This window comes from Helianthus annuus, chromosome 5 (assembly GCF_002127325.2).
Source record: "Helianthus annuus cultivar XRQ/B chromosome 5, HanXRQr2.0-SUNRISE, whole genome shotgun sequence".
In the NCBI taxonomy this organism is placed as follows: domain Eukaryota; kingdom Viridiplantae; phylum Streptophyta; class Magnoliopsida; order Asterales; family Asteraceae; genus Helianthus; species Helianthus annuus.
Genome location: NC_035437.2, coordinates 136,929,235 through 136,954,582, shown reverse-complemented (window position 1 = coordinate 136,954,582; position 25,348 = coordinate 136,929,235). Strand labels below are relative to the sequence as shown.

General features: G+C 40.1%; 1 protein-coding gene across 1 annotated transcript; it reads left to right on the top strand.

The window, feature by feature from the left end:
- Positions 1-23,017: 23,017 nt before the first annotated feature.
- On the top strand, positions 23,018-24,946 carry LOC118492543. The gene is made up of 2 exons (XM_035990707.1): positions 23,018-24,480; positions 24,717-24,946. Exon 1 carries the CDS (start codon positions 23,227-23,229, stop codon positions 24,352-24,354), a length of 1,128 nt encoding a protein of 375 aa, XP_035846600.1. The 5' UTR covers positions 23,018-23,226; the 3' UTR covers positions 24,355-24,480; positions 24,717-24,946.
- The last annotated feature ends 402 nt before the right edge of the window (positions 24,947-25,348 follow it).

Genomic DNA, 25,348 nt, shown 5'->3' with positions numbered 1-25,348 from the left:
TCATACATTCATGCGTATTCATACTTAAACTTATGCTCATACTTTCATCCTTACTCATGATTCATACATTCGTACCTATACGCGAGCGTAATCCGAGGGATTCGCTTACGTAGGTCCCATACATGCTTAAACATAAACATGCTTACATACGACATTCTTCTACGTACACATTCTTATTTTCAAATTCATGTATACCTTGATTCATACATAACTAGTACAAGCTATGTGGATCATGCGACGATCAGTATAATCGCGGGTGCACACGGGATTATAGTGATAGGCGTATGAGAACCATAGAGTGTACTACTGTGTATGGTAAGACACGGAACGTAACATGACCCCGAGTAACGAAACGGACGTAATGTGGTTAAAACATGGTGGATACGCCGCTGGTACTTCCTATATATAAGTGTTTTCACCATGTTACCAAACTTTCGTAAAACGTGCCATGAGAAATTCAGTGTGTTGCAGACCTTTTGGACCTAATACAACTTCACGCAACTCACAAACGCATTATATCCGATTATTCATGACGAGACTTCATCCTTAACACACTACGTTCATCTATCCAACACTTATGCTATTCACATACTTGTACTCTTTAAGAGCCATTCGTTCATTCTATACTCGTATTATTTTATACAAAACTCGTTCGCAATCCAGCTTGTTTAAACATTTGAGTCCTAACTTACCTCATTACCTATAAAATAGCCTCCCTATTCTTGATTCTTGTGTAACTATACTTAGTATCTCTCTATTGCTTTATTTAAAGTAACAAACCTTTTCGTCCCTCTCAATAAACAGGTTTTACGAAAGTATGATTTTTTTATACTATCCTTAAAAACTTCCCCTTACAAATCTACCTTGATGTTCTCCAAAATTTGGTACTTTTCAAAACTTTCAAACTTCCCAAGTTTCAATTCTTAATGATCACCTTTATGCCAAAAACTCTTTCAAGCCTTCCTCTTGAATAAATTTCGGGACGAAATTTCCTAAAGGAGGGGAGACTGTAACGCCCTGCGTTTTCAAACTTCCTACATTTAGAAACCTTACGTGAAATTCTAACTTTGGAAATCTTGTGTTCTTATAACCATTCTTTCATTGTAATCGTTGTAAAATACAGAACTTGCTTCGTAAATAAAACTTGTACGTTACACTTTTTACCTAGTTAAATCATGTTTTATTTCATATTTCACCTTGTTACAAGTTAGGGGAAACATTGTTGCATATTATTACACAACTTAACTAACAAAATTACTCATTATAATGTTTTAAAAAAATAAAAAAATAAAGAAATATGGCAGCCCAAATTCAGCCAAATTCAGCCCCATATAGTTGGGTTTTGTGGGCTAGTTTCAAGGTGTAACCCCTTCTAAACACTTCCAAAGCCCAACCCATTGAAACCCTAATCCTTCCCCCTATAAATACCACTTATAACCAGCCTCCCTACCACTTTTGCAACCCTAAAAACTCACAAAACATCCACCAAACCGTAGCTGAAAGCAAGGGTTCGAGTAGATTGACACCCCTTCACGAAAATGAGCATAACTCACTCAATTCTTATCCGATTCACTCGAATCTTTTTCCTACTTGCTTGTATAATCATGGGGTTCGATTCCTAGACTTCTCCTTGGAGAAATCAGACCTGGAAATGCCCCGAAATAGTCCATAAACTTTCTGTTTGTTTTTATGTTCATCAAAAACTTGTTTAAACCTATGCAACTTGTGTCCAACACATCTCATACCTATGTCCTAATGCTTACAACTTATCCCATGGTTGGTTAAGCTTAAAAACAAGGTTGAGACATTTAAAATCAGAGGATTAAACCTCATAAACTTGGTGTTTTGTTTAGGGTTTTTAACCCACAAGTCATGTCAAACTTTGTCTTTGATACATGAGTGATTATGGATCAACTTGGGTTCTCCAAACATACAATCCTCACATGATTTGATGATTTCTCTTAGTTAGTGTGTATATTTCTTATTCTTTATTGTATGTTCATGACCCTCCTTGGTTGTTTTTTTTTACATCAAGTGTAGTGGTGAACACATAGAGGTGCCTAAATGGAAGACTTGATCTTCCTACCTCCTACATGACTTCTATGACATTTAGAGGTACCAAAATGAAGATTTTAATCTTCTACCTCATGCTTGAACTATTGGACATATATTATATAACCTAAATATATTATTCGAATAATCGAATCTTTGATGATGAACTAGTGTTCATATGTCGGGGTACTAGATTACATCATCCTAGACTATGATAACTTGTCACGATTCTAATGGAACCTTGTTCCATGAAAACATCTAAACTCCTTCGAGTTTCCTAGTGTCAAGAACAAGCATCATATGTACTAAATGATTATTTTCCATGTTATTCTCATATCTTATTTTTATGTTGTTTTAAACACCGAATCTCGACTCTAAACATACTTGAACTTTAACCCTTATACATTCGGACTCTAAATCTCTACTCGTCAACAATTGGATAATCGGAAAACATATGCAAACTTTGTGAGTATACTCGTATTCCCCCTTTTTACTTTTATCACTTTTGGGGTGTAACATGTTTACCTATTGAAACTTACACATGAACTTTTGTCTAAACACATGAACATTCCTATAACATGCTTGTATATGTGATGGCTTGATACTTTAAATTTGGGTGATTCTTATGTGTAGAACTTATCATTAACTTCGTACGAGCCAAACCTTGACATATGTAGCGCTATAGGATTAACGACCCGCCTCTACTGAAACTTTGGTTATGTCATGAGCAAGTTGCGTTTTCTTGGTTTGATATGTTAGACACATGCCATATTTAATGTTTATCTTGAATCGCATGCTTGCTATGAGGAATTGTTCACACTTTTATCTTATGCTATGTATGTACCAAACTTGTATACTCGCCTTTGCTTTTGCATTGAACTTTATTTTAGACATGTTACAGGTTGAGGATGATGATGCTATGAAAAGAAGTAGCGTTGATGCCTAGATACACATATAGACGTTTAGGTTTAATATGTTGTATCAATTTTGATTATGTTGTTATGTATTTCCTTTGAACTTGTTGTTATTCGTATTTCTTGTATTGTTGACAATTTACTTATGAAATGAAACCGGTTTATTAAATATTGTCACAAATAGCGTTATGAAGTCTCTTGCAATCTTCACACTTCGTCTCATCCCGATGTTTCCGCCATTGGTTGGGGTGTGACAAAGTGTATGGGGATCGGAAGCAATACGACATGAATTCCAACACTTACCATCCGGGTTTGAGAAATCACCCTAATTTCCGGTATGGTAACACCTCAAATCAAATGAATCCGAATTTCCAATCGGGTAATCAAGGTAGTCAAGGTGGGTCTTCATACAACAATCGTCAAGGTGGTAACCAAGGGGGTTACCAAAGGAATTACAATCAAGGGGGTAACCAAGGGTATCAAAACCGTGAAGGTAATTATCAACGAGGTTACAACCAAGGCGGAAATGGGAGTAGTGCTTCAAACTCTCAAGGTGATGACTCGATAAATTCAAAATTTGATGCTATTATGAATGCTATCAATCATTCAAATCAAGAGATGAAGAAAGAGTTTGAGGTACGAGATAAATCCCATAAGGCGTTGGAGAAGCAAGTGGGACAACTTGCTCAAGAGATGGCTCAAATTCGTGGAAGTGGAGGAGGACTTCCAAGCGACACCACGGTGAACCCTAAGCATCAAGGGTCGAGCTCGAAAAACACACGTGAGGTACCAATAAACAAAATTTCTTTACGTAGTGGTCGAGTGATAGATAACGGTGTTGAGCCACCACCACCCAAGTTTGTTGAAGGGGTGGTGGAAGATGCGAGTGATGATGAAGAGAATAACGGTCGAACGGGTCAAAATAAAAATGAATTAAAAATTAACAAAGATACACCCGTTGCGACCGTTCCCATCCCAAAGGCTAAGGACAAGGGTGTGGAGGGTAATACCGCCCCTTTTCCCGAAGCTCTTTTGGGACCATCTAAGAAAGTGGTAAACAAAAGAGGCCCACATCAAGAGGAGATGTGTGAAATTTTTAAACAAGTTAAAATTAACTTACCACTCTTAGATGCTATCAAACAAATTCCTTCATATGCGAAATACTTGAAAGATTTATGTACCCAAAAGAGAACTCACAAATTTCCTAAAAAACTTGATTTAACCGAAAATGTGAGTTCAATTCTTTCGGGTGCACTTCCACCAAAACTCCAAGATCCGGGGGCGCCCATTATTTCAATACAAGTGGGTGAATTCAAAATGACACGGGCACTTTTGGATCTTGGGGCGAGTGTGAGTATCTTGCCGGGTAGTTTATATGACCAATATGATTTTGGTCCACTTCAAGTGTCGAACACCACCGTGGTGTTAGCCGACTTGACCCCTAAACTACCCCGTGGGATAGTCACGGATGTAATAGTCAAGGTCGAGGACTTTTACTATCCGGTGGACTTTCTTGTGTTAGATTATGTTTCTTTGGACCGAACCAAGCAACCAACGGTGATCCTAGGTCGACCATTTTTGGCAACATCGAATGCCCAAATTAATTGCAAATCGGGCACGGTCGACATGACTTTTGGTAACCGTCGGTTGCGGTTAAATGTCTTTTCAGGATTAACGGATCCTCTAGTTGGCGATGAATGTTATATGGAGAACATCGTTGACGAGTGTATACCTCTATGTGACACTAGTGTCGAAGAGGAAAACACAATAGAGGAGTGTTTCATGTTTGACAGGTTACAAGGAGAAACAAATCGGAGCATGGATGAAGAGATGAAAGAGTTGGAGGTTATGGCGGCAAAAGAAGGAAGGCCTACTTGGACACATCAAGTGGAAAGTCTTCCGGAAAGCATAGACACGAAGTTGAAGCCGTCATTGGAAGAACCTCCGGCATTGGAGTTGAAGGTGCTACCCAAGCATCTTAAGTATGCTTATGTGGGTGAAGGTAGCACGCTCCCGGTCATTATTGCATCCAATTTAACCGGGGAGCAAGAAGAAAGGTTGATGAAGGTATTGGTCACCCATAGAGCCGCTATCGGGTGGACCATTGCGGATTTGAAGGGAATTAGTCCCTCGGTGGTGATGCACAAGATCATCACGGAAGATGGAATGAACCCTTCTCGCGACACACAAAGAAGACTAAATCCGAATATGCGAGAAGTAGTGAAGAAGGAAGTTTTGAAGTGGCTAGATGCGGGTATTGTATACCCTATCTCGGATAGCCAATGGGTGAGCCCGACACAAACAGTTCCAAAAAAGGCGGGTATTCAAGTCGTCACAAACGACGCAGGTGAAGAGGTCGCCACTCGGCCGGTAACCGGGTGGCGTATTTGTATTGACTATAGGAAGTTGAATGCCGCAACTTCCAAAGACCATTTCCCTTTACCATTTATTGATCAAATAGTTGAGAAATTGGCCGGACAAAAATTTTATTGTTTTCTGGATGGTTATTCCGGATACAATCAAATTGCTATACATCCGGAAGACCAAGCAAAGACTACTTTTACTTGTCCATATGGTACTTTCGCATTTAGGCGAATGCCGTTTGGACTTTGTAATGCCCCCGCCACCTTTCAAAGGTGTATGATGAGTATCTTTTCAGATATGGTGGGGGAGTCTTTGGAAATCTTCATGGATGATTTCTCAATATTTGGGTCATCGTTTGATACATGCCTTGACCAACTCGAAAAAGTTTTGAAAAGATGTGTTGAGAAAAATCTTGTTTTGAGTTGGGAAAAGAGCCATTTCATGGTTCAAGAAGGGATTGTGTTGGGGCATGTAGTGTCGAGTCGTGGGATAGAGGTTGATCGTGCAAAGGTGCAAGTTATTTCTACTTTACCCTATCCCACGAATGTTAAGGGTATTAGATCGTTTTTGGGTCACGCGGGGTTTTATAGAAGATTTATAAAAGGGTTTAGTGATATAACCAAACCCCTATGTAAGTTATTGCTAAAAGACCAACCGTTTGAATTTAACCAAGATTGTCAAAATGCCTTTAATGTGTTGAAACAAAAGTTGGTTGAGGCCCCAATCTTGCAATCACCGAATTGGTCGTTACCATTCGAAATTATGTGTGATGCAAGTGATTATGCGGTGGGGGGCGTGTTGGGTCAAAGGGTAGATAAGAAACCGGTTGCTATTTACTACGCAAGTAAGACTCTCTCGGATGCACAATTGAATTACACAACCACCGAGAAAGAGCTGCTTGCGGTGGTATATGCGTTGGATAAGTTTCGTGCTTACATATGGGGTACTAAGGTCATTGTTTATTCTGACCATTCTGCAGTTAGGTATCTCATGGACAAGAAGGATGCGAAGCCGAGGCTAATCCGATGGGTTCTCTTGCTACAAGAGTTTGACCTAGAAATTCGAGATAAGAAAGGGAGCGAGAATGTGGTCGCGGACCACTTGTCTTGGTTGAGTGTGGAGGATTCTTCCCGTGAAGAAATCAATGAGACTTTTCCAGATGAGCAAATTTTAAAAGTTGGAATATTACCATGGTATGCTAATATTGTCAACTATTTGGTTACAGGTGACTTGCCGGCTCATTGGGATAGAAGGAAGAGGTTGCACTTCCTGTCTCAAATCAAGTATTACACGTTGGAGGAACCGGACTTATTCAAGATTTGTCCGGATCAAGTCGTTCGAAGATGCATACCCGACGAGGAGATTCCTAGCGTCTTGATGCATTTGCATTCATTTGCTTGTGGGGGCCATTTTAGTGGTCACAAAACTGGACACAAAGTGCTCAATAGCGGCCTTTATTGGCCGACTATTTTTAAGGATGCTTTTAATTTCGCTAAAAATTGTGTTGAGTGTCAAAAGTTAGGGAGTATATCAAAAAGGGATGAAATGCCCATGCAACCGATCCTTATTGTAGATATTTTTGATGTATGGGGGATCGATTTCATGGGCCCATTCCCTAATTCGCATGGCAACTTATACATTTTGGTGGCGGTTGATTATGTATCTAAATGGGTCGAAGCGATTGCCACTAAAACGAATGACCACACCGTTGTTTGCAATTTTGTTCAAACAAATATAATTTCTAGATTTGGGGTTCCCCGAGTGATCATTAGTGATGGGGGATCTCATTTCAAGAATTTCAATTTTGGCAAACTCTTGAAACGGTATGGTGTTGACCATCGAATTGCTACTCCCTACCACCCACAAACAAGCGGTCAAGTTGAGGTTTCCAATAGGCAAATAAAAGAAATTTTGCAAAAGACCGTTCGACCCGACCGAAAGGATTGGTCAACGAAGTTGAATGATGCTTTATGGGCCTATAGAACGGCTCATAAAACGCCTATTGGAACCACTCCTTATCGCTTAGTTTATGGGCGAAATTGTCACTTGCCAGTTGAGCTTGTGCATCGTGCTTGGTGGGCTATAAAAGAGGTTAACATGAAATATGACGATGCAGGAAAGGAGCGAAAGTTAAAGCTTTGCGAGTTGGAGGAGCTTCGGGAGGAAGCGTACGAGTGTGCCTCAAAGTACAAGGATGACATGAAGAGGGCACATGACGCAAAGTTGAAGCCAAAGGAGTTTGAAGTGGGTCAAAAGGTTTGGCTCTACAATTCGAGGCTTAAATACTTCCCCGGAAAGCTCAAGAGCAAGTGGATGGGCCCGTATGTGATTACACGGGTCGGAAGGCTTGGAGATGTTACAATCAAGGACCCGAAGGACGGGTCGAAGCAAACGGTTAACGGGCACCGCCTTAAACCATTCCTTGATGGTAATGAAGAGAAAAAGGACGCAAATGTGGAGTTGGTATGTTTCTTGGTAAGCGTGCCAACATATGAGGTGAAGTAAAAGGACCGGTAACATGCTTTTTTAAAGTTATGTATATCTATTCAATTGTTTGCGTAGTTGGAAGTGAATCGTTTCCGGTTCATACTAACCTTTCTTGATTGTGGGAAGTTCGGGCACTCCAAACGGGTCATGAAGATACAAGGTATGTTTTAGACTTGATTTGGTGCATTGAGGACAATACACGACTTTTTGGGGGTGGTAGGGCCGTTAACGGTTATTTGTTTAGAAATTTTAACTCATAAAAACTCACAAAAAGATTTTTATTAATTTTTAGGAATTTTTTAGTGTACATAGCCCTTTAATAAAAGTAAATAAAAATTTAAAAAAAAAAATATATAAAAATTGAAAAATTAAAAAATGGAATATATAGAAGCCGTCGCCGACGGCATGTCCTCCCGTCGCCCACGGTTCCTGCATTTCTCCGTCGCCCAAAATTGTCCGTAGACAGGGACTTAGGCTGTCGCCACCAAGTCACAAAACAACCACCGTCGCCGACGGTGGTCTTGTCCGTCGCCGACGGTCCCTTGATGATCAGCCGACGCTGATTTGTTTATGCGGCTCACATTCACCTCCAAACCCATATTGGGTAATTAAACTCGACCCGAAGCAAGTTTTAACCACCCATCTGACCCGACATCCACCTAACATCATTCCTAAAGCAGATTCATACGTTCTTCTTCTTCTCTCTCTTGCCTTTCAACTTCACCTTCCCCAACTTCTCTCTAAAACCCTAATTCTTCTCTTCTCCATAACTCTCTCAAATCTCCACCAAATAGCTTGATTCTTGAGTCCATCTTGAGTGATTTTCAGAGAAGAACAAAACCCCCATAACCAATTCCATCAATTCTTGCTTGATTGTAAGATTTCTGGACGGGTGTGTTAGGGTTCTTGAAGAGTGTGCATCCAAGTTCTTGTTTTTACACTTTTCTTTGGGTATTCCTGTCAATCTTCACTAAAGGTATGAACTTTCACTCCATTTATGCATGATTTTCATATATTGTTGTGATTTCTTCCGAAATTTTAGACTTATTGTTTAAGAGTAGGTTGTTTATCATAATGTAGGATGTTTAAGCATAAATTCAAGGGTGTTTGCTTGATTTGGGTGGGATTTGAGCATGCTTAGTTTTAGTAATGTGATTACACTAAGATTTTGGCATGATTGAACATAATAGTGATGTTGAACATTGTTGAACCATGATTTTTTTTATTTTAAAAAAATCTTAGGAATAACCATATTAGCCAATATAGATGATAAAATGAGCGACTTTGGAAGTTTAAAAAGGCGATTTTACATCTAATATTGGATTAAAATTCAACATTACATATCATGTTCAAAGTTTGAGATTGTTGAAGGTTGGAATGTACTAATTGTTGTTATCTTTGTCTTATGATTGTAGCCATGTTTCGTGGGAGCAAAAAGGCAAAGACCTCCGGTCAAGGTTCATCTTCGGGAGCCGGTTCGGGCTCTGGGGTTTATCAAAGACGATGGGAACAACTTAGTAATGTAGAAGAAGGCGATGGTCAACTTGAAAGACAAGATTGGGCTTGGGAAGAGGCGAAGAATAGTGGGTCGGCTTCGAAATGGAAGGAAGAGAAAACAAAGGCTCTTTCTAGATACAAGAATAAGAAGTTGGAAGCCAAGATGTGGAAGATGAAAATGGTTACGGGCATTTCGAAACCCGTACCCGACAGGGCGGTTTGTGAACGTACGGTGGATGTCGAAGAGTTTAGGAAGATTGGGATAGTGTAGAGGTTCGAGAAACTCGGTTGGGAGCGAGTGATTGATTGGTGTGATGACATCACCAACCGGGTATACTTGGCGGCAGTTTGTGAGTGGCTGTCCACTCTTCGTTTTGAACATTCCGATAGACCAGCCCATATGTGGAAGTTGATTGGGAACATTGGGAAAAATCAAATGGTGATGTCCTTCGAGCATATGAATGCTATAGCGAGGTTTGACTCGCTTGGGGTCGACGCATACGATTATTATGGGTATGATCAGTTTTTGGATAACAAGAGGAATGATGCTGACCCAGTGACTCTCTTGGAGGATACATTACCCGGTTCTGGGGGTTCAGGTAATGCAAGGGCAGATTTGTCTCTGATGGGAAAAATATTGCAAGGTATCTCGTTGGAGAACATTATGGTACGGTTTGGAGACCGTGGGACGGTGAAGGCACCCGACTGTCGGGTGGTGCATGCATTATTATATGGGACGCCCAAGCTCTCGTGGCGCCAAATTGTTATGATTAACACATGGGATACACGGGAATCGTTTAAACGCAAAATGATTCCTTACCCAAGATTGATCAGCGCCATGATTCTCCAACAAAACGCATTACCTCAAGACTCACTATGGGTATCCAAACCCATTGATCAATTCAACTTTGCCTCTATGAGGCGACATTGGAACATAACCGTGAAATCTTTTGGGCATTTGCACACGGTTGAAGATGAGCAAGGGGATAGCTATCGGTTCAACGACAAGGAGGTTGATGAAGAAGGTGAGGAAGAAGGGGGCAATGAGGAGATGCCCGATGTTGAGGAGGACATTGATCCTTCCGGTCCACGGGGACCGAGGCGTAGGTACCGAAAAAAGCATAGGGAAATCTCTGCCAATGTGGCAGATTTTGTGAATCAAAGACAAATACCGTCGTATCGGTTGTGGAACCGTGCGGATCAAGGGATCTACGACAATGTGTCGGCGGGTATTGGTGAAGCAAGAGAGTACCATGCTAGTCGGAAAGAATGGGAAGAGGCGCAAGGGGCGTACTCACAACAACAATGGGGTTTTCAATCATCTTTCCGCGAGAGGGTGGAAAAACAGTTGGAGGAACAGCAACTGCAACATGCGTTACAACAATCTCAAATGGAACACATGATACAGCTGCAAGAAGAGGAAAGGGCCCACAGACAAGCGTGGGAGGAAGAGGATGCTAGACGCCGGAATGCACAGGCAGAGTTGGACCAACGCCGTTGGGGGGCGTTGGCTTTCTCCAATCAGATGGCAATTAACAATTTCAAGGTACTCCATGACCAAGAACGCCATCAACGAGATTATCAAGCCGGGCTTCCATATGCTGAACATTCGGGGTGGACTGATTACCCCAACCTTCCTCATCCGCGAGGGCCAGCCGATCCAATCCCTCACTGGCCCGAAGCAGTCGGCTCGAGTTTTGTTCCCATGCCATACCAACCGCCACCCCAACAAGAGTCAAGCCCGTTGGATAACTATAGGGATATGCTTGAGGCCCTTACTGGTTATCCGTACCAGCCGAACCCGCCCGTGAACCCCAATGAGAGATATCAGCGGTAGAGGCTAGGTACGTTTTTTGTTGTTGTTGTTGTATATTATTAGTTTAGTTTCGTTTTTCTCATTTTGATTATTTAAATTGTTGCCTAGTTAAATGAACTTTGTGGGTGTGTTCCCTATATAACCCTCACGAGACCGACTCGTCCTCCCGAGCTATCGGGAGGTTTAAAGGGCTTGCGTGCATATGCTAAATGCCGTCGTGATTCCTACGAAAGTGAGTTAGGTTTATTGTAGTGTAAAATATTTTCCACATAAAGTCAAAGGTAAAATAATGTATGGCTTGGTAATAATTTCATAAAAGTGGTAGAACTAGGTGACTAACAAATTTTGATGGTTGTGAGAAGCATGCTTCTACACAAGGGTTAAGATTTGTAGGTACATTATGTTCGTGAGACGACCGCTTTGTTGAAAAGATGAAGAGCACACGAGGAACTAGCGAAAAACCAGGTGCATACGTTTCTTTGTACCTTTGATTTTTAGTTAGCAAATAAGTGGTTGTAAATTGTATTTTATTTTCCGGGGTGTAATTTTGGGGAGGTTAGACGTGCCACATCCCTTGTGCTTTAAAAACTCTAGTTCTTACACATTGAGGACAATATGTACCTCAAGTGTGGGGATGGGGGAGTAGTAAAAATTTTCGATTTTGACCCGTTCATTTAAATACTACACATTGAGGACAATGTTTACCTCAAGTGTGGGGATGGGGGAAAATTTCAAAAAAAATTTTCAAAAATGTCTTGTTTTCAAAGCAATCTCAAAAGCACAAGTAACCAAGTCAACGAGGGATGTCACAAACCATTTGGTCTTTTGTCATGGTCAAGTTCAAATTAATAAGCATATCGGGTATTTAGCGGGTGATTATTTGAGAATAATTCGCCTAAGGAACTAGCAATGTATGCATATCACATATCATACCCTTATACGTGAGGTTTGAGCCCTTTATACATCATAGATTCACATTTACATGTTTCTTTGTCTGAGTGGGCCATTAGTCGCGTATTGCAGAACTTGCAACTTTTGATACATTTGAGACTATAGACCAAATACAAGCACGAGAATGATTAAGGCATTAGGTAAAACTTTTTCTCTTTAAACCATTTTTATATCCTTACCCGAACAAACTCCTTAGTTGCCCATTTTGAGCCTAGACCTTTCGTTTGATCACCCACTTAGCCCATAACCATAAGCCTTTTCTTTTTTTTAAACCCGTGTGATGAAAATTCGATTATAGGAACTTAAGTTTGTATAGTTGTGATTCATTTTGTATTAAAAAAAAATCAGAAAATGTTGCGAAAAAGAATGAAAAAGTATTGAGAAAAACACAAAAAGATGTGCTAGTAGTTTGTTGAATAAAAGGCGAAAGTTTTTGCCATTGTGGATGTTTATAGTTTGCTTTTGTTTAGGATAGTCTTTTGTAATAAAATTCGAATTTTTCATCACCATAGCCACTTTAAAATGTCCTATTCCCTACCCTTTGCCTAGCCCCGTTACAACCCTTCAAAGACCTTTTGACTAGTGCTTAGCATTTGTGTTCGATAGTGGAGAATGATTGAGTTGCAAGCATATGCGGGTACGTGTTCTAATCGGTTTGAGCGATTAATTGTTGAAATGCTAATACATTATACATGTTAGCAAATTTTTAAGCCGAGTGGAGAGCACATTGTGAGGGATATGCATGAGTTGTTAGTTTTACGGGCGGGTTAATCTTGGGTAACCATTTGTGTATCTAAAGCACGTTACCATTAAATACATTGAATATTATAAAGAGTTTGAACTTTAGTATGACATTAGACCTTAACCTTTGTCTCGGGAATGGGATGTATATTCGTTGTTCGACCCACGTGAAAGTGAAAAACAGATTTGCTTGGGGACAAGCAAAAGACAAGTGTGGGGATGTGATACGTGGTTGAGAACCGGTGATTGTAATTGTTTAATTTGATGTTTTTACACAAGTTTTAGTTTCGAATTGCCTACTCTTGATTAGATTTGTGTTTTGCAGGTCTACTGGAGTTTAAGGAGCTTTTCGTGAGCTTTACGGGTCACCGGAGCGAAAACAGGACCACCGGGAAGCGACACGGGTCAACCGGAAGCAAGGAATGCGGAAAACAGAAAATCCAACATCCAAGCACCGTCGCCGACGCCCATAGGGGCCGTCGCCGACGGTTCACACAAATTTCCGTAGCCCCAGTTTATCCGTAGACAGGGAGATAAGCCGTAGCCAGAAGACAAAGATCTAGGGACCGTCGCCGACGGGGCATCAGGCCGTCGGCGACGGCTTCTACATTCTGCCGACGAGATTTTTGCTTGTTTGGGGGTGTTGGAACGAATCAAAAAGGTTGTTGGCCATCAATTCGGGGGTTACACCTTATTTTGAGTTTTGAAAACAAGTCTTGGAGCCATTATTCATCATCATCTCATCTCCAATCACCCTACCATCGATCCTACAACCGGAATCAAGAAATCATCATCATCTTCTTCTTGATTTCAACAACCCTAGTTCCATCCTCCCATCAATTCACCACACCACACATCCATTTACCATCATCATTCAATCAAAACTCCAAACCTCATCCATCATTCCATCTTCACGCTTCATGATGATCCAACTCAAGTCTACAACATCCGGTGATCAAGTTTCTTCGATCATGCGCGGCTAATTCCTCGGAGGTTTCACCCCGGTGTAGGTTAATTGTAAGTCTAGGGTTAAAACATTGTTCTTGGATTGATTTTGTGACAAATTGCTTATTGATTTGAAACTTATGATAATTGTCTTGCATTTGTATTGAATTCGTAAACCGTCGAGTGAAGATTAAACTTGACTTTGTGAAATGAATATGTGCAATTATGCCTTGTCTAGGTTAGAGTTTACATGTTCTTGGTAACGAAGTGCATTGTGGTCCGTTCTTTATAACGTTGATAGCTCTTGGCACCTAAGCCGTGTAACACTAAACTTGTTAATCGTTTTTGCAATTGAATCAATCTTAAAACGTGTAGGAACCCTAGGAATGCAATTACCGAACCGGGTGTGAGCCTTGTTTTCTTATTATTGTTCAACCAACCATTTTCACTTTTTGCGTTTAGTAATCGTGCGTAGTTAATTTAGTTAATCATTTTAGTTATTCTAATTCACAACTTCCAATCAAACAAAAACACAAAAACATATTTAGCAAGCTTCATAAAAGTGACATTTTCAACATTTCATTCAAAGTCCAGTCGCAAACCACATACTCTTCGTGGTTCGACCCCTTGCTACCACTAGCTATTTGTTAAGGGTAATTAGGGTATATAAATATTATCTTTGACCGGAGTGCGACTCTCCGATCATGTGTATTGATGCATACTATATAAATAGAGTAAATGTCGCAATGCTCGACGCTTTTGGTTAAAAAGTGCATGTCATGTGATTAGCTATATTCAAATATTATTTGTGATATTAATATTTGGTAAATGTCTAAAATTCAGATGGCCGACGAGGGAAATCAAGATAATCTGAATAACGATAACCAGAGTAACAATAACGTGGTTAATGAGAATCCGGACAACAATAACAATGGAAACCAAATGGATAATAGTGCCGTTCAGCATATTGTGGCACAAGGAATTATAGATGCAATGCCATTTATTATTCAAACGATTCAAGAAGCGAATAATAAAAGTAAGCATAGCAGTAAACGACCAAGTGAACCGGAACACAGCGTGAACAATGGACCCGTACTTCAAGCGCCCATTCCCAAAAGAAGAAGAACCATGCCACATGGTTGTTCTTACAAAGAATTCTGGTCCTGCAAACCAATAGAATTCTCGGGCAATGAAGGACCCATTGCAGCTTTACGCTGGATAGAGAAAACTGAGGCAGTTCTGAAAATAAGCAAGTGTGCTGAAGAAGATAAAATCATGTTTGCTTCAAATCTGTTTAAAAACGCAGCCTTAGAATGGTGGAACACTATCCTCCAGTCAAGAGGAAGTGATAGGGTTTATAACATGGAATGGGAGGAATTCAAGAACATGGTGGAAAGGAAATTCTGCCCTCCCAATGAAAAAGAACAGATAGCAAATAAGTTCCTAAATCTTAGAATGACCGGGGTAGACAGTAAAGGTTATACTACCACATTCTTCGAATATGCTAGGATGGTACCAACCCTTGCATCACCTGAACCAGTGTTAATCTCCCGTTATATCTGGGGATTAATTGGGGAGATTAGGCATGTAGTCAAGGCAGCTAGACCCCAAACCATAGAAGAAGCTGTAGAACTAGCCAATACCTTGACAGACGAGTTAACCGTACTAGGGAAGAAGATCAACGGAGAAACCTAACTCAAAGACTTACCCAAGAATTCCGTTCTGGGAATTCCAACCGTAGAAATATAGGTTCTACCTCTGCTCCATATTGCAGGAACTGCAAGAAGAAGCATTCTGGAAGATGCTCTATTTACTGCAATTACTGTAAGGCGCCAGGTCACAAGGAAGAAAATTGCAGAAGAAAAGCCAGTAATGGAATGTGCTACAACTGTGGAGAAAAAGGTCATATTAGGACAAACTGCCCAAAGTTGACTCCAGCTGCAAACAACAAGAACCCTAAAAATGCTAGAGCATTCGTTTTGACTGCAGACGAAGCCAAGATGATTCCAGACGTCATTGCTGGTACATTTTTAGTTAATGATATTTTTGCTAAGGTATTATTTGACTCTGGTGCAAACCAAAGTTTTATTAATACTTCATTTTGCAAACTCCTAAATCAATCATTAACTAAACTACCACAAGAATGTCTAGTAGAAACAGCAAATGGAGACACCATTAAGATTTCTGAAATCTTGCAAGGAGCAAGAATAGAAATTTTTAATCAAAAATTTATTGCAAACCTTTACCCAATGAATCTGGTAGGATTTGATGTCGTATTAGGAATGGATTGGTTAATAGCCAATAAAGCCAATATCTTATGTGATCAAAAGTCAATACAGATAAAATCACCAAGAGGTGAAAAGATCACAATTAAAGGAGATAAACCATCTAAATCCACTAAATTCATCTCTGTAATGAAAACTGCAAGTTGTATAAGAAAAGGATCTATAGTATATTTGATTTCTATAATCACTAACACTAAAGGAAAAGAATTAAAAGATATCCCGGTAGTATCCCAATTTACAGATGTCTTTCCAGAAGAATTGCCAGGATTACCACCAGACAGAGAAGTGGAATTTAGAATCCATCTGCTACCAGGGACAGCACCAATTGCCAAAGCACCTTACCGTTTGGCACCCGCTGAAATGCAAGAACTAAAGAAACAATTAGATGAATTATTGGAAAAAGGATTTATACAGCCAAGTTCATCGCCATGGGGAGCACCGATATTGTTTGTCAAAAAGAAGGACGGATCAATGCGTATGTGCATTGACTACCGTGAATTGAACAAAGTCACGATTAAGAATCGGTACCCATTACCAAGAATCGATGATTTGTTTGATCAACTTCAAGGAGCTCTATTTTTCTCAAAAATCGATTTAAGATCAGGATATCATCAATTAAAAGTACAGGAAGAGGATATTTCTAAAACCGCTTTCAGAACAAGGTATGGTCATTATGAATTTACTGTCATGCCATTTGGTTTAACCAATGCCCCAGCCGCATTTATGGACATGATGAACCGAATATGTAAACCATATTTGGATAAATTCATAATTGTCTTCATAGATGATATTCTAATTTACTCTAAAAGTAAAGAAGAGCATGCAAAGCACTTGCACTTACTTTTAAGTTTGTTAAGAAAAGAAAAGCTTTATGCTAAATTTTCAAAGTGTGAGTTTTGGTTAGAACAGGTACAATTTCTCGGACATTTAGTTAACCATGAAGGAATTCATGTAGACCCAACAAAAATCGAGGCAATTACCAAATGGAAAACCCCAGAGTCACCAACTGAAGTTAGAAGTTTCTTAGGATTGGCCGGTTATTATAGAAGATTTATTCGAGATTTTTCTAGGATAGCCATTCCTTTAACTAGGTTAACCTGTAAATCTGTTAAGTTCGAATGGGGACCAAAACAAGAAGAAGCCTTTAGAATTCTTAAGCAAAGATTAACCCATACACCGATACTAGCGTTACCAGAAGGAACTGAAGACTTTGTAGTCTTTTGTGACGCTTCTAAGTTAGGTTATGGATGCGTATTGATGCAACGTCAAAAGGTTATAGCTTATGCATCTGGACAGCTTAAGAGTCATGAAGGAAATTATTCGACCCATGATTTGGAATTAGGAGCCATAATTTTTGCCCTTAAGATTTGGAGACATTATCTTTATAGTAGTAAGTTTACCATATTCACAGATCATAAAAGTTTAAGATATGTCTTCAGACAAAAAGAGTTGAATATGAGACAGAGACGCTGGATGGAATTACTTAGTGATTATGATTGTGATATCCAGTATCATGCAGGAAAAGCCAATGTGGTGGCTGATGCTTTAAGTCGAAAGTATCACGAAAAGCCAAAAAGGGTACACTCTCTTAAATTAAATCTACAAGTAGATTTAAACAATCAAATTAGAAAAGCACAAAAATCAGTAATCAAGGAGGATACTGAAAAATTAAAAGGAATGATTAAGGAATTAGAACAAGGAACAGATGGAATTTGGAGGTTCCATAAAAAGAGAATGTGGATACCTAAATTAGGAAATTTACGTCACCGTATATTAGAAGAAGCTCATAAGTCTAAATATACGATGCACCCAGGAAGTGATAAAATGTACCAGGATTTAAGGAAGAATTTCTGGTGGATAGGAATGAAAAAGGACATAGCAACTTATGTTTCTAAATGTTTGACTTGCTCACAAGTTAAAGCTGAACACCAGAAACCCTCAGGATTGTTACAACAATTAGAAATGCCGGTTTGGAAATGGGAATTGATAACAATGGATTTTGTTACCAAATTGCCTAAAACAAGGAAAGGTAATGATACAATCTGGGTGATTGTAGATAGATTAACCAAGTCAGCTCATTTCTTACCAATGAAGGAAACCTTTAGTATGGAACAATTAGCCAAATTGTATGTAAATGAAATTGTTTCATTACATGGCGTTCCTTTATCAATTGTTTCTGATAGGGATAGCCGTTTTACCTCTCATTTTTGGTCAAGTTTCCAAAAAGCAATGGGAACCAGGTTAAATCTAAGCACAACTTATCATCCTCAAACAGACGGACAAAGTGAAAGGACAATTCAGACAATGGAGGACATGCTTAGAGCTTGTGTAATTGATTTTGGAGGTAATCGGGAAGAACACTTACCTTTAATAGAATTTTCTTATAATAACAGTTATCACACAAGTATCAATGCTGCACCATTCGAAGCACTTTATGGACGAAAGTGCAGAACCCCAGTCTGTTGGGCAGAAATTGGGGAAAAACAATTATCTGGACCTGAAGTAGTACAAGAAACAACTGACAAAATCATTCAAGTCAAGGAACGACTGAAAGCAGCACGTGATCGACAAAAGAGTTATGCCGATAACAGACGCAAACCATTAGAATTTCAAGTAGGAGATAAAGTATTATTGAAAGTCTCTCCCTGGAAAGGAGTGGTAAGATTCATCAAAAGAGGAATGCTAAGTCCCAGGTATATTGGACCTTTTAAAATTATCAGAAGAATAGGACCTGTAGCTTATCAGCTACAACTGCCAGAGGAAATGGCAGGAATACATGATGTATTTCATGTATCTAATCTCAAAAAGTGTCTAGCTGACAAATCACTCGTAGTACCTCTCAAAGATATAGAGGTAAATGAGCAACTCAAGTTTGTGGAGAAGCCTCTACAGATTGAAGATAGAAAAATTAAAAATCTCAAGCATAAGAGATTAGTTCTGGTCAAAGTGAAATGGGACTCCAAAAGAGGACCCTAGTACACATGGGAACTTGAATCAGAAATGAAAAAGAAATATCCACACTTGTTCCAGTAGATCTCGAGGACGAGCTCTAAAACAAGGTGGGGAGGATATAACAACCCTCGGTAAAACCGACATCTTCATAATAATTCTGACACCTTAATATATCTTTAAATATATCAATATGTCTTTATATGCACCCCGTATGTAAAAACCGAGCCCCAAAATAGATTATACTATATAAAATAAATAAAAACAATAATTATTAAGTTGAGGCGGGCCGCGTAGGGCCTCACCTCAAGTTCATGCGGGCCGCGCGAGTGTATAACCAGACTTCGCCAAAACTATAAGTTAATGCGGGCCGCGTACAAGTTTGGTTAAGTCCATGCGGGCCGCGAGCACCTGAAATCTGGCAACGTCCTGGGCCGCCACCTGGCCCAACACCCGTCGAAGCTATACGATGACTGGGCCAAGCTACGCGTTGACCCAGCCTTGACGCGGGCCGCACAAGCTCAGCCTAAATGTCACGCGGGCCGCGTGGAGACGCGATTACAGCCCTATATAAGAAGGCAACGGGCTTTCAGTTTCCGTCGCTCATAACTTTCTTTCTTTCTAAATTTCTGAAGTAGTATACACTATAGCCGGGCATTATACCCCCTAAAATAGCGAGGTTCTGCTACGATGTAAGTATTATAACCCCTGGAGACGTATTAGATACGCTGCCCGATTGATCTAGGGTTCCGTAACGGCTGTCGTGGTTCTGCCCGACGTAGTCGTTGGAATGCCGTCTCGGGGAGGGTATTACTAATGTTAAAATGGGTTATTATACTAACACACGTGCATTTGTGTAAATTATAGATATTCACCAGGAAACCATAAAGGATAACCTAAAACAGCAATGTGAGTAATCCTCTTTTTGTTAAATGCTTTTACAAAACCTTAAATACTTTTCCCTGCGAACGACAGTTATTGAGTATTTGTAAGAATACAATTTTCGTGGGTATGTTGGGGTTTTGTATACAAAATTTGTTACAACCTGGTTATGGAGTAACATTACCACAAGTCGGGTGTCGATAGTACCACGGCTGATAATTGATATAACTTGGAAACAAATGTAATTGCGGATGCGCCCTCAATACTGTTCACTGTGAATTTTTATTTAAACTTGATTAAACTGGGATTCACTCACCAGTATTTCCCACTGACAAAATATTTTTAAAACGCGTTTCAGGTAACAATATGTGAAAGCCAAATAGAAGCCAGCTGGACAGCACTGAAGGCTTGGAAAAGTGGCAATAAAGTTACCTAAGAATAAAAGAGATGCTTTTTAATAAATAAATAGGATTTATTCCTATGAAATGTGTGTATTGAAAACTTGGGTTTTACCCATATGTTTAATGTTATAAAACATGGTGGTTTACTCTGATTAAAATATTTCCTAACTACGGTCCTGATGAAAATTTCCGCTGCCAAATTGGATAAATAAACGTGATACCACCGAAACTGGCTCACGGCCGCCCGTTCCCGGGAGATAGGGATCGGGGGCTGTGACATACGGACCGTAAGCTTAAGGCCTTGCGATCCGTAAGCTCCTCTTGCGGACCGTATGCTGAAACAGTTACGGTCCGTAACCGACCCTTGCTGAAATCGCCCAGGTACCCTCCTTACGGACCGTAAGACTAGGGCCTTGCGGTCCGTAACCGGTGATCAGAAAACAAAATTTCACAAACTTCAAGTCTTGACCATGCAACCTCGTGGATTCCGAATTACATGCTAACTTTCTCAGTTGTGTGGGACCTAGTGGCTCAGCCATTGCATGCTTGTATGTCCCTTACATGTTTCTACAACCTTGGCATCTTGTAATCTCTTAAAGTGATGGATATTTCCAAGGATTTAAGTCTTGGATTCTCACAAGAGTTGGTCATGTTAGTTAACTACTATTAATTTCTTTTACACAAGAATTTTATTCAGTATTTTAGTAGCAACACTCCCAATAATCCAAATTCCATATAAAAGATGGAACTTTAGAAATGACCGGCTAATATATATATAAGATGTTTGTCACATGATTTAAGGATCTCGGGATTTATAAATTTGGGTTGCTCAGAGGTATTTTAATAACATGTCATCCTTGGGTCGTTCAGAGGTACTTTGAAATAACATGACGCCCTTGTATTTAAAATCCTACCATACATCTTTATATTTAATCCGGTTTTCCTGACACGTTTGTCCCTCATGACACGTGTCTTTATTTTATTGGACAGGAATTTCCGAGGTGTTACACAACGTTAGTAAGTTGATCGTAGATTACCTTGAGCGCCTGACAGTAAGCCGTCATGGAGGGAAATTGTTCAAGACGGGTGTTAGCAAATTTGTTGTTAAGATTGATGGTACGCGTAGCCTTATTATCCTGAAAAATATTTGCCAATGCCGTCCAAGCAGCGTATGCGTTAGTGTAGGGCTTCAAAATAGTATGCAGAAGATCAGTGGAAATCGTCCCGTAAATCCATTGTAATACAATGGAATCAAGACGTTCCCATGATGGAGAAGAGGTAGTCTGTTCCTTTGCTTTATCTTTATCAGAAGAAGAGGATGTCTCAGTGGTTTTCTTCGGCTGAAGACGATCATATACATCGTATGAGATGCAATGAATTTTAAACAACTCCGACCATGCTGTATAATGGCCATTCTCGATGTCAAGAGAGTGATGGGAATTAGAGCCTTGATGTTGGTAACAGTAACTGCCGGATGGATCAGTGAAGACTTGATGATAGCGAGATGATGAATAGACGAAGGAGGAAGTTATCAGAAGATGCGGAGAAGGGTGGGAGGCCGATTAGAAAAAAAAATCGGTTAGGGTGTGCCGATCAGAGAAGAATTGGTTAGGGTTTTACTGGTTTGATACCATATTAGATTATCAACCTTGCCTCCTTCATTCATCTATCTCAAATATATATACAATGGAACATATCTCCTAATCTCATAAAGAGATTTACACAATCACCTAAGATATTTACATTCCAAATATATGTCTATATTCTATTAAAGATCTAAGTTTAGATGAATAGCGGGTGAGGTTTGTTAGTGATTCTTCACTATTGTTCACTTGATAAAATACATCGGTAACTTATTTTGTAAATTCATTAGCCACGCCATGTTTTCACACGGAATGTCACCATCCAATCACCGACGATTACCATATACATGGAGGGACTTCTGACGGATCTATCCGTCCGGATGCCCTTTGTTTTGTAGTGGTATTTTGTCATATGTAGAAATGCCGATTTTATTTTTTTAGGTTTATCTTAAAATCTATGGTTAATGTTATATATGGCAATGATGAAATGATCTTGCATTCCATATATTATCACATGACTTTAAAGACGCATCTAATAACAATAATGAAGTCACAAGGCCTTTAAATGTATGTGTAATTTACGTAAGCACATTTATAATGTATCTCTTGGAACTTCACTGCTTTTATGGATACTAAAAACTTTAAAAGTAGAATGAGGTTTTAAGCTGATTACATTATTGCATGTAGAGAGAGATGTAGATAGCTATGTTACTTGCATACTCCTATTCACATAAGAACATTGGTCTAATTAAAACTAGGTGATCACGACCTACAAGGTAGTGGATTCAATCACCAAGTAAGATTCAAGATACTATCAGTGAGTGGAAACCTAAAGAGCTGTCAGAATCTTATCCTTTGCACGCACAATTGTAGGTAGGTACCATACCTAAAATCCCCTATGCAATAATTCAATCACTTTGTGATCATCCCAGTCCAGCTGGTTTTTGTTTTTTTATTGTTGATTGAAAATCCTTGTATGGGTCTTTTGAAGGTGAGGCAGATATGCATTTCATAGTTCTTGTCGAAACTCTGACGTGGAATTCATAAAACTTGAATCAGTAAAGGTGATGGCCTTTTTCTTCATTATAGCTTGATTTATTCTTTTATGGATTTTGTCTAATTAAAATATACTAATGCTATCATGGTTTTATTAGCCATTATATTGTTACCATATTAGTGTATAGTATAATAGGAAGCTTATATTCTCTCCATATAGATAGGAGGTTAGTTAGGGCATCGATGCTTATATATTGTATCATTGATATTGTATTGTTCAAGCAATATTCAAACCATAATATGGTATCAGAGCTACTCTAGCTCTTCCCTTCCCTTCGTTCATTTTTTTTCCGATCGTTTCCCATGGACGACCAACCCAAAAACACCGATACCACCTCTAAAACAATCACCACCGATTCCGCCTCCAAAACCCTTCGCCCAGTTTATTCCGTAACAAACATTCAAAACAAAGTTCGCATCCTTGATGGCGAAAAAGATACCTACTCCGCATGGGTGAAACTTTTCAGACTTCATGCCCACGGGTATGATGTGTTACACCATATCGATGGCACCGAGCCCCCAGCCAAAACTGATCCGTCTTACGAGGCGTGGTCCAAAATTGACTCCATTGTCCTTCAATGGATATATGGAACTCTTTCAGATTCCTATCTCGCTCGTGTCCTTGAAACAGGTTCAACGGCTCAACAAGCGTGGGATCGGATCCAAACCATTTTTCTTAATAACAAGAACTCTCGAGCCGCAACCCTGGAACATGCTTTTACAACCACTACTATGGCCTCATGCTCATCTATGAATGAGTATTTTCAACGGATGAAAGATCTCGCGGAACAACTTAATGATGTCGGTCACCCGGTTAGTGAGTCTCGGTTGGTTCTTCAGATGGTTACGGGTCTTCCTCAGGAGTATGACACCGTCGCCTCTTTCATCACTCAGGCTGATAAGTCATGGGATGATGCTAGAGAGATGATTGATCGTGAGCAACGACGGCATGCTGCTCGTCAACAAGCCCATTCGGCCCTTACTGCTTCCCATGGCACCCCTCAAAACACTACCAATAATAACCCAAACCTTACTGCTTCCAACCCACCACCCCCTCAACCATATCACCCAGCCCAAACCTTTGACACTTACCAGCCTCGTAACCAAACTAGGGGCAGGGGCCACGGCCGCAACTCATACCGAGGACGTGGCCGGGGTTGCTACTCCTACTACCAAAACCCGAACCAACCCACTAGCCAATCCAACCCCCAACCTCCAAACTACAATCAAGCCTACAACCCATATCCTTGGTGGGCCGCTCCACCTCCTTGCCCTCATCCAGCCCAATCACCATGGACCTCCAACTGGACCCGACCCAACAACCCCACTCCACCCCCACAGCAGCCGAACCCAACCACCCACCCCCTGGCTAGGGCCTGGCAGCCCCACCACCCTCGTATCCATACTCACCGCAACCCGGTTACCCGGTAACAACCCCTATCGATCCACTACAACCCACCGAACTCGGCACTGCCTTATCAACCCTCACCCTCAACCAACATATGCCACAGTGGAACATGGATACCGGGGCTTCTTCGCACCTCACTTCGGATCAAGGTAAAATCAATTTCCCATCTTCTAAATCAGTTAATGCATATATTTTAGTCGGTAATGGTCAATCTTTGCCAATTTTGGGATCGGGTAAGGGCTACCATAAAACACCTAACACCACTTACCACCTAAACAACATACTTTATGCACCCACGGTTGTCAAAGACCTAATCTCTGTCCGGAAATTTACTCGTGATAACCTTGTTTCCATTGAATTTGACCCATATGGTTTTACATTGAAGGATCTCAAGACTGGACAACCTCTTTCGCGCCATGATAGCACCGGTGATCTTTACCCTTTCACCCCACCCCGTCAAGTTCTTTTCGCAGCTGCAACCAATAAGTGGCATGATCGTCTTGGACATCCTGGCACACAAGTTTTAAAATTTCTTTCTAGTCGTTTTAATATTCCATGTAATGAACAATCATTTGCTTTTTGTGACTCTTGCCATCTATCCAATAGTAAACGACTTTCGTTTGTTAGTTCTAATTCTTTTACTTATGCACCTTTTGATATTGTTCACTACGATTTGTGGACCTCACCTGTTCTTAGTAATGCTTCATACAAATACTATATGGTCTTGGTTGACAATTTTTCAAATTATGTTTGGGTTTACCCCCTAAAATTCAAATCAGAAACCTTTCCCACTTTTGTCAAGTTTCATAAATATATTCAAACTCAATTTCACAAAAATATCAAATCCTTTCAATGTGATTTAGGCGGCGAATTCGATAACAATGCATTTCACAATTTTGCATCCACCAACGGTCTTGCATTTCGTTTCTCATGTCCGCAAACTTCACCCCAAAACGGGCGGTCCGAACGTATGATACGTCGTCTTAACGACATCATCCGTGCGCTTCTCACCCACGC

Coding starts and splice junctions, on each gene's coding strand:
- LOC118492543 (XM_035990707.1), top strand. CDS start 23,227: ATGGACGACCAACCCAAAAACACCGATACCACCTCTAAAACAATCACC.